Source organism: Brachyhypopomus gauderio, chromosome 2 (assembly GCF_052324685.1).
Source record: "Brachyhypopomus gauderio isolate BG-103 chromosome 2, BGAUD_0.2, whole genome shotgun sequence".
NCBI classification, from domain to species: Eukaryota; Metazoa; Chordata; class Actinopteri; order Gymnotiformes; family Hypopomidae; genus Brachyhypopomus; species Brachyhypopomus gauderio.
The window spans coordinates 17,869,189-17,879,937 of NC_135212.1; the positions used below are offsets into that span (position 1 = coordinate 17,869,189).

At 45.0% G+C, this 10,749-nt stretch overlaps 1 protein-coding gene across 1 annotated transcript; it reads right to left on the bottom strand.

Moving 5' to 3' along the window:
• Window positions 1-2,142: 2,142 nt before the first annotated feature.
• On the bottom strand, window positions 2,143-8,340 carry slitrk3a (SLIT and NTRK-like family, member 3a). The gene is given in 4 exon segments (XM_076989258.1): window positions 2,143-6,734; window positions 6,736-6,748; window positions 7,903-8,004; window positions 8,167-8,340. Coding segments are annotated over 4 exon segments (2,802 nt in total). The 5' UTR covers window positions 8,199-8,340; the 3' UTR covers window positions 2,143-4,079.
• Window positions 8,341-10,749: the final 2,409 nt, after the last annotated feature.

A 10,749-nucleotide genomic window follows, 5' to 3' on the forward strand; every position in this document is an offset into this window, starting at 1 on the left:
ACCACTGCTGTTATGGGTCTTTGCATGTCATGCATTTATTTCCTAGTCAGCCAAAAATAACCAATGTGACTACAAAAGCTTTGTGCAAAAGCTTGGCAATTATACATGCAATAATCTATATGTGTCTATGTTGTAGTAATAGTATGAATAATAATAATAATAATAATAATAATAATAATAATATATGCCATCATCATCATGACCAAAAACACCATTCAAAGCAAAGAGAGTGATGGCACACACAACACCACAGTCTTTCTCCTGCTTTACTCTCTTCCTCTGCTGCGTGTGTCTCTGGATCATTTCTCTGCTATGGTTTCGGAAATCCAAACAACAGATGATTACTGTTAAAGGGATGAGAGGAAGAGATGCAGCTGCAGACTGAACACTCTCTCATGCCACCGGGCAGAGAGTATCGAGAGCAACAATGAAGAACAGATGCACCAGCGACCAGGACGCTGTCAACACGCCCAGCCAGGGTGGTGGCCACACACACAACCCTTTCAACAACACACCAGCACTACTCAGGCAGAGACGGTATGGATTACAGAAATGGCAACCAATCGACCAAGCACAGCTTTTCAGTTATACAGGCCACAGATCTGTCCAATAGAAGTGAGTGAAACTTACTGGTATTGGTATATGTGATATAATGCTGAAGACATTTTGCCCCTCATCTGTAGGGCTTTGTCAGGTCAGCTAGCCAAGCACAGATCTAACAAGCCAAGATCAACCTTCAGGAGAAAGAAATAAAAGGCACTGCAAGAAACGTGCTACACATACAGAGGCACACAATGGCAGTAGCAGATCAGGCATCCACGTTTAGGAGCTGCTGCCTGACAGGACAAAGTAAAGAAGAGTCAAGGGGACTGAGTCCCGCCGCTGAGCCCCGAGTCCCGCCGCTGAGCCCCGAGTCCCGCCGCTGAGCCCCGAGTCCCACCGCTGAGCCCCGAGTCCCTCCACTGAGCCCCGAGTCCCGCCGCTGAGCCCCGAGTCCCTCCGCTGAGCCCCGAGTCCCTCCGCTGAGCCCCGAGTCCCGCCGCTGCTGGAGCTGTTTGTAGCATCCAGGAGGGTCCGGGCGGTCCTGCTCTCTGGGGTGGAAGGCTGCTTCACTCCTTCTGTCCTGGTCATCTACAGCAGCATCAGCCAGTCGAGAACGCCGGGCAGCTTGTGCGCTGGACGCAGAACAGCAAACACTCCTGAAGCTTCTTCAGGTGCCTTCAGATGTTCTAGGAGCAGCCGGGCCTGAAGAGGTTTAACTTTGCATGTTAGAAGAGGCACATGCTTGTTATCAGGACTCAAGACTGATTGGTCTCCCGAACAGTGGGGAGATTCCAACAGCAGGGTGCAACAGCAGGGGGCAACAGGTGACTTGGGTGGGATTTAATGTAGACTGTAGCACTCCGATGTCGCAGGAGTGTGAAGGAAACTAGCCTCTTGTTCCTTAGCCGTTTCCTAGCACGCATAAATGTGTCATATAGACAAAAAACAATAATAAAATTGTGCAAAATTTGTCACTAATATGTGTGCCTTGACGTCTGGACAGTAGTTTCACAGATATCAAAAATAAAACAGATCAAAAATAAAAGGCACAATGACTGGTTGCATTGACTTACTTGTATATCTCAATATATATATCTCCCTTTCTCTCACTCCGTCCCTCTCTCTCTCTCTCTCTCTCTTTCTCTCACACACACACACACACACACACACACACATGCAAACATACATGGAAATCCTGGAAATTGATCCTCTCCCTTTTATACAAAATGAAAAACAAAATTGCCATTTTTACAGTGACACTAGTTGAGAATGCTTCTTAGATTCCGAACAGAAACATTTAAGAAACACCAGCTTTGTGGGTTCATGACACAATATCAGGAAACACCCATTCGTATACACTAGACCAAAAGCTTTCACTGTTACCCTACACACGTGATACACACACTCTCACATCTTCCCTAGCAGTTGGATAAAGAATGCTCACATGAGAATATCCTCACAGAAAACACCTGCAACATCAGCACGCAAACAGAAACGTAACAGCGTAAAATGGAGTCGCACAAAATGAACTCTTTTGTCCATGGATACAAACATGATTTATTAAATCATTGGCAAAACACTGTTTTCAGGGTATGTAAATGTAAAAAAAAAATTAAAATAAAATGTGAACAAAAAAGGGGGGGGAAATAATAGTTCTTAATGTCAAGCATAAAACCACATTGTACAGCAAGCATTAAACTGCACATTGCTTCATTCGCAGGAGAAACTCCAGATGTGTGCATGTGACGGTTTCCTGCATGTTAAAAGCGATAAAAAATTACCAAATAGCAAATGTTTGCCAGATGATGCTGTCATTCTGTGGTCAATGCGACGTGGTTATTCTGATCTAAAATAACAGGCATTGGTTATTTCGTTGACTCAAGGTGGATAAAGTGAATAAAGCAATAAAGTTTGAAGCCCTGTTTCCAGCTGAATGTTTGACCTTTTCCTGCACATTTGATTCACCATTTGTTTCTTTCTCCATTGCACAAGGGAAATATATGTTGTGGATTCAAAAGTGTTTGAAAAGAAATGAAATGAAACATGAAACAAATAAAAATATATTGAAATATCCCTTCTCTTACAACATTAAGCCTCATTTTCTTCAACTGATCGACTATCTATTTTTGGAAACCTATTGTGTACAGGTTCTCCCTTTCTGTAAATACCGTGCGCTGGTGTCTCGCTGTTTCCCTCTTGTGGACAGTTTCGGTAGTGACAATTGACATCGATTGTAAATCTCGTATGTTTGACAGCTTGTAATTCACTGGTATTTAGTCTCCAAGTGGATGCTTAAGTCGGAACGAATTATATAGCACGGTTCATATCTATTCCATGGCGAAATTTCAGCTTGCTCGCACAGCTTACTGGAACGTAAATGAAGGCAGTAGTTTCACTCTTAAATCAGACCTGCACCATCTTGGTCCTCTTTTCGAATGTCATAGCAGCAGTAAGAGGATTATTTGACGCACAGCGGCAGACATCGGCAGGTTTATAGGCATTTTCTAATTTGCCTTGCAGATAAAAAAAAGGAAAAATAAAAAGACACTGCACCATATCCCAGCGTCATAGTACTACGTCAACTGTATGTCTCACAAATGATATTCATTGGTACCCTTTTTATTTGATTTAATAGGGTTTTTTTTCTTTTTATTAAGAAGGCTATACCAGACGCATAATCACTATACATAGATTTAACATTACCTTTACAATTAAATTTTCACTGAAATTACAGAATAAATATATGCACATTTTTCTTTTTCAAATCTTTGTGAGAGAGAAAACATTAAAAGTGCTTCCTACAAAGCCGTTAGTGATAATATCCAGAAGCGATTTGTCTTAAGAAAGTGCGTTGAATTCCATAAAATTTTGAGCGTCATTATGTATTCACAAACGTTGATCCTTGGGTACGTCCTTGAGATAGGACCTTTGAAGTCTTTAGGTAATATATAAAATAAATAGACCACCGAACAGTAATGCGTTGCAGTATCTCTACTGAAGGTGAATTATCTTTTTCAGCAATACCCACCCCTGCAGTTGAATGCATGCAGCAAACTGCAATATACTACAAACTGTGCCTGGCCTCGGGCAAGTATCCGAGCGCGCACGAGACAAGACGTGGCAACATCCCGTTCCTCCCGCAGCCGCGCGCAAACGCCGTGAAGGCTTCGTCTAATATTTAGTGTGATGCTCTCCCGATGTCTCCCATGACACAAACAAATCTGTTCCATATAAAAATAAGGGTTGATAACATTGCTGGCTACTCTGAAAAAAGGCACTTCATTGAATAACTGAGTATGGCCTTTCCTCCAAAGTGACTTTGGGGAAAACATTTTGTGATATATATATATATATATATATATATATATATATATATATATATATATATATATATATATATATATATATATTTAACTCATCATGCTTATAATTTTATTTTATTTATTTTTTAAATTTATTTATTTTTGATACTCTTTGTGGTGCTAGTGGTGGTAGTGGTGAGGGGATCACTATAGAAGTGAGCTTACTCTCTGTAATCAGAACCTATAAGATTTTTCCAAGACTTCGAGGTAATCCGGCTTGGTTTGGAGTTTGGCCCTTAACTCGAGGTATTCGCTCGTTCCTGTTTGTTCGGAAAATCCTTTGCCCCCAGTGAACAGTAGTGTTTCTTTCAATCTGGCGTCTTGCTGTAAATCAGGGTATTGCATTCCCGGGGGGTGAGCATGTGCGACATGCATGTCCTTTAATTTTGGAACTGTGCCGTACAGGCAGTCTACAAAGCCGACTGTCGGGGTCGGTCTCTGGCTGTCGATCACTGTAGGGCAAAGCACACCGTTCTCATGAAAGCCTGCTATGTCACCAGACTGATTGACGGTGACAATTGTGTTGAGCTGAGAATTAGACACAGCCATCGTCCATTCCTTTTCTTTCTCCAGCAGAGTTCGATAATTACTGCTATTTTCCTTGGTCTCTGCAAATTGCTCTCCCTCGATCTCCCCCTCGCGTGGTTTGTAAATGGGGTTGTTGCACATCTGAGTGACGGGATGAGGGATGTAGTCGTAGACATGGCCAGGTGCTTTCTCGGGTGAGACGGTCTGCCGCTCCTCAAAGATCCGACACTGCATCTGAATGCCCGTCAGGTCCACTTCCTGACGCTTCCTGAAGGGTAGTTTCTTCCGCCGCCTCAGGACAAAAGCGAACAGGCCGGCAGCGACAAACACAGCAGAGATGAACAAGATCAGAAGGCTGAGAATCAGCACAGAGAGGGGGACAGCGCCCACAGCTGGGGCACGCCCCAGTCCAGAACCGCTGGTCGATGTCATGTCATTGGCCTGACCTGGGGAGGGGGCAGTAAATCTCAGCTCGGGGCAGATGACCTCAGCTTCCAGAGCTCGCAGGTCCTTGCCAAATGCAAATTCTGGTGTTTTGCAGATGACCTCCCCCACGACGATGACGGAGCTGAGCTTCTCAATCCACTGTTTGAGTGGGATGATGTCGCACGAGCAGTCCCACGGGTTCTGGTGCAGGTCGATCTGCACGATGGAGTGCAGGTGTTCCAGAACTCCACTCACAGGCAGGTACAGGAAATAGTTGTTGCGCAGGTTCAGTCTGGCCAGAGATGTGCCGGCGAAAGCATCCACAGGCAACGTTCGCAGCAGGTTGTCATTCAGGAATACCAGCTGCAGGTTCGGCATTAAGCTGAAAGCAGCAGGCTGGATCTCTCGGATCACGTTGTACTCTAAATACAGGTAACTGAGCATCTGTAGGCCACGGAAGAGGCCAGGACTCAGCCTTTCAATGTCATTGCCATTTAAGTATAAACTTTTCAAATTGGGCAGGTTGATGAAGGCGCCCTCTTGAACGTAAGATATCCGGTTGTTACCCAAATGGAGTAAATCCAGACTGGAAAAGTTCCAAAAATCCGACCTGTATATTTTCTGAATCAAGTTCCCACTCAGGTACAATTTCTTTGCATTTAGTGGCCGTGGCAAAAGCTCAGAGATGTTGTGAAATCCCTTCTCTTTACAGTTGACAGTGAGCCCCAAGTCATTGATGTGTAAATTGCAGATACATCCCGCAGGGCAGATTATTGGAATAGGCGGTCTAGTTTGATAGGCAGGAATAGGGGGTTGGTTTGGACCGGGGTAAATGCTACGTGGGGTGGGAGACGTTTTTGTGGGTCTGGGCCGTTTTGTTGGTTTAACGTGTCGCTCTCTGTACTCTACTGAGGAGGCAGTGTTGTGGGAATACGATAACATGGAGGAGGGCTTGGTAGGCCATGCATTCTCATTACTGAAAGGTAATCTCGGTATGCCAAGTTTCGCCTCTATCTCGGCTTCGGAAAGCAGGGGACAAAGCTCGCTTCTTTTGATCTCACGCAGGTCCTTGCCGTGAAAATGAAATGGATACTCACACGTGATGTCGCCCACCAAAGCTGTGTATGGAATACGCTCCAGCCACGTTTTGAGTTGCACAATCTCACACACGCAGTTCCACGGATTCTCCTCCAGCTGAATCTCCATCAAGCTGCGGCCGACGTATTCCAATGTGCCCTTATAAGGCAAAGTCTTTAGCCGATTACCCCGTAAGTCAAGGTGCGTTAGCGACACAGACCTGAATAATAAATTGGGTAGCACAGGTATCAAATTGTCATTCAAGATAAGGACTCTGAGTTTGTGCAGGTTGCGAAAAGCACCACTCTCTATTCTCTTTATGACGTTGTAATCCGCCTGAAGATACTCGAGGCTCTCGAGTCCGAGAAACGTATCATTTCTAAACACTTCCAGCTTGTTCTCGTGCAGGAAAAGCTTTTTCAAAATGCTCAAGCCATTGAATGCACCCGCGTGAATGTCCTGCAGTGCATTGTTCCCCAGATTTAGTGACACAGCATTGTTGAGGTGCAAAAAGCTGTTGAAATACAGTTTGCGCATGGAGTTCCTTTGCAAGTTGAGTTTGAAGGGCCTCGTCCATGTCTGGGAGATCTGACTGACATTTGTAAATCCTTTACTATCGCAGTGGACATGGAAAATGCCCTCCTTGACTTCACAGTAGCAGGGGTCGAAGCAAGGCTCATCTATCTCCTCTGATTCATCCAGTAAGGGTATCGGTGTAGTCCACCCTAAAGCTATTGTGCTTAGCAGGGTTACCCACAGCATCCTTTCGCCGAGACCTGATGAAGTTACGGCTGACACGCCACTTCACAGCACTGAAACAGAGAGAGAGAGAAAGTAGAATCAGAGCTCACGGAAACAAGCCCTCGACTCCGTTGGAATGCACGCTATTATTGTAGGACATTCGCGGTAACGTATTGGAGTTCATGCGCAATTTGAAACGACAGTTTGAAACGGCAGCAGCCTTTCCCTCCTTATGGTGTCTATGTGGGAATGAACATCATGACAGCCAACACACAACCGAAACATATAAGAACGTGCATCACATTTCAGTGCAGGAATCAGGATGAAAATCACGAGATCGATAGTGACGTGATGATCTGGTTTTCTAGTGACAAGAAACACACCCACATCAAGGCCTAAATCATTTGATGATCTATTAGGTCGCACGTATCATTAGGTATGTCAGTGACGATGCATTTTTCGTAGCACAATCTTTTTTTCCGTTAACTATCTTTACATTCATCATATCATACAACTGCTTTCGTCTCTCTCTCTCTCTCTCTCTCTCTCTCTCTCTCTCTCTCTGACACACACGCGGGCGTGCTCGCGTGCGCACATACATACACACGCACGCACGCACGCACATGCAGCGAGCGGGACAGAGGACATTTGGCAACTTAACGCTTTTGTCATCTCCACTCCCGGTTTCGTGCTCTTCAAATTTAACCACGGGGAGACCAATATTTGTATGATCCAACAAAACAAATAACTCAACAGCCCATTCGCTATCAGTCCTTGCAAACATTATTTCTTTTCTGTAACTCGTGACTGGCGCAACCAGAAAGATCGACGAAGTCCAACTACATCGCCCAACTAAACCTCCGCGATGTTTGAACACACATTGAATTATCTCGAATCACTGGCACGGCAACAGAGAAACTATATAAGCCGAGCGGGTCTGAGCGCGGTATGGTCCAAACCATCTGCTCGTGACGACTTTTACCGAGGAACACGATCTGGGACTTGATGAAAGACTCATTTTAACCATGAAAATCAGGAGGGCGACGTTTGCTTCGCGTCCGTGCGGAATGGGGAGGGTAGAAAAGTGATCGCAGCCTTCCATGAATAGCGCACTTTGTGTCCCCGTCTCCTGCGCTCTCGTACGCGGTGTCTCGGTATTTCTGTGTGTGCGGAACACACCGTGATCAGATACGGCACCTATATTCCTGTGGCAGAAGGTACCTACTCGGTTTTAATGGTGTCCAACTTTACATCTCCTTTGCCGGAATGGACAGGGAGACGGGCGGTCCCGGAGTGTCTCCGAGTGTTGACTGGAAGGAGACATTCACTGCAACGAAACCAAAAAACCTCTTCTGTTCACAGCCATCAAACAGTAAAATACATCCGCACAATACCACATTCATTATAGCTACGAAACAACGTCCAGTAGAACAAATTACATATTCTTAAAATGTTGACGATTGTTTGCCAAAGCGTCAGTGAAAAGTACCGTAATTTCCTGCTCGGATTAACAGAAGGCATAAAAACGGTCCATCAGATGTTATATCAGACGGAGATCAATGGAGAGAGAGCGTTTTCAGATCAAACACCGAAAGTGCGACGCGATTGAGCCCGTTTATCCTCCCACGTCCGAGTACTGGGGCCACCAGCCAATTTGCGCAACACTCACCTCTATGCGTAATGGAGTTTAGGCGCATCCGGAAAAAAACCAAGAGTTGAAAGATTGTTGAATCTTTTCCTCTTCACCAGCGTCTCCTGTGCTTCTCTCTCTCTCTCTCTCTCTCTCTCTCTCTCTCTCTCTCTCTCTCTCTCTCTCTCTCTCTCTCTCTCTCTCTCCGCTTACCAATGAGACCGAGGCAAACGAGGGGAAATGAAGACGTGATAGGAATGCGATGTCCCTTTTTCTGTAGGTGTGTTTATGATGTGGTTAATAGCGGTGAAGGCGGCGGACGCAGCGCTGCTGTCCCAGCGGGCGTCGGTGCTCCTAGTGCGGCAGCATCACTTCAATGTGGGATCATATCGGAGAAACGCGCTGGATCGCCTCGGTTTTAGACGTCACTGAAATGAGCTTGAAGAAAAGCGAGCGAAACCGGCGCGGGAGGGAGAGACGGAGAGTGGAGGGACGTTGGCGTTGGTGGTGGTGGCGGATAGGACTGAGGAGGAGGCAGGGGTGGTGGAGCGCGCCGAGTACCGCACCGGGAGCGCGCGTCAGTCTCTCTCTCTCTCTCTCTCTCTCTCTCTCTCTCTCTCTCTCTCTCTCTCTCTCTCTCTCTCTCTCTCTCCGCGAGGTTTTATTTTAGTTTGGAAGATCAGCGCATCGTATCCGGGAAGGTTAGCTCAAGTAATTCTACTGTGTCTCATACTGAGGCATGTATATATCCCTATCAATATTCTATTCTATTCTATTCTATTCTATTCTATTCTATTCTATTCTATTCTATTCTATTCTATAATATGTGCTCTCTTTCTCCTTTTCTCTCTTTCTCATTATCTCGTTCTCATTCATTCATTCTCTCTCTCTCTCTCTCTCTCTCTCTCTCTCTCTCTCTCTCTCTCTCTCTCTCTCTCTCTCTCTCTCTCTCTTTCTCTCTCTCTCTCTGGATGTCGGTTCGATCTCTCTGCAGCAGCCCGTAATGAAAGGCGCTCTGTCTCCACACTGCTCGCTCTAGTCTGATCTCAGCATGTATTCCCGCACCCTTCCTGCAGCGGGCAACCGAGTTCCGCGCCTGGGCTGCATACGACCAAGTGAGACGCCTTTGTCTGTGTGACAGACTAACTTCTAACTTCTACATAAAGATTAAATAAGTATATTAAATGTTTATGAATTATATTATACAAATACATAATGTATTTTTGTTTGCTAGATAATATAGCAATGGTGATTATATTATTATTATTATTATTATTATTATTATTATTATTATTATTATTATTATTATTATTATTATTATTATAAGTAGTAGTAGTAGTAGTAGTAGTAGACTAACAATAATATCAAGATCTTTCTTGGCAAAAATTGTTCTCCACACTGTTACCTATAATACTCAGTATAACATCTTCTGTTGTATTTCATATGCAGTGCCTTCTAAAAATAAAAGAAGAGAAATAAAACCTATAGCAACAACAACACAAAAAACCACAAAACGTTGCTTTAATCTTTTTCTCACTGTGAGCATGACTTGCCTTACACAGGGGAATGCATGACTATAGTTATGCTAAAAGAAGCCACTGTGTCTTAACCTTTATCAACCAAATGAGAAAGGACAGATGAGAGAAGCTGCTTTGTCACTCTGGGAGTGTTTACAATCCCTAATACAGAGGTTCTGGATCCAGTCTCATGGAAGTCCCAATCACTCTAATACAGAGGTTCTGGATCCAGTCTCATGGGAGGCCCAATCACTCTAATACAGAGGTTCTGGATCCAGTCTCATGGGAGGCCCAATCACTCGGCACTTTTGTTCTCTTCTAGCTGGTAACATAGAGCTATGCAGGCCTGCTTTACCTGGACCAGGTGCATGAAAAGCAGACCGAGAATATGAAGAGGCTCATGTCTCTTGGGACTGGCAGGATATGACCTGGGAGACCTTGTCCACCACCAGGCCTTCCATCAAGATATTTACAGCTAGACAGGGGTGGGGTGGAGAGGTGGAGGTTGGGGGGTCTGTGTTAGGGTGCTGCTCTATCCCCTATGACTGAGTGCTCTTTCATTCCTGTTTCTGTCATCCTGTCATCCAGGTCTGCATGACTGTCATGCAGGATACTCACGCAGGACACTAACACATTCACATGGCTTTGCTCTCACACCTCCATCATCAACTGCATCACCAACCCCCCCCCCCCCCCCCCCCCTTTCCTGACATTGCCTCCTTTCTTACTGGTCATCTTTCTGTCCATGTCTTTTGCTGTGTATTTTCTTCTTTTGCTTGGACACGGTTTCAGTGGCAGACGACCGCAGTTATCTTCATCCACTCGTTTCGTTATGTTATGACCTTGTTCCAAGTCAAAACCAGAGCCCAGGACTTCTCAGTCTATGTGGAATGACAGGAAGGTGGCGCTCAGGAGCACGCACCTT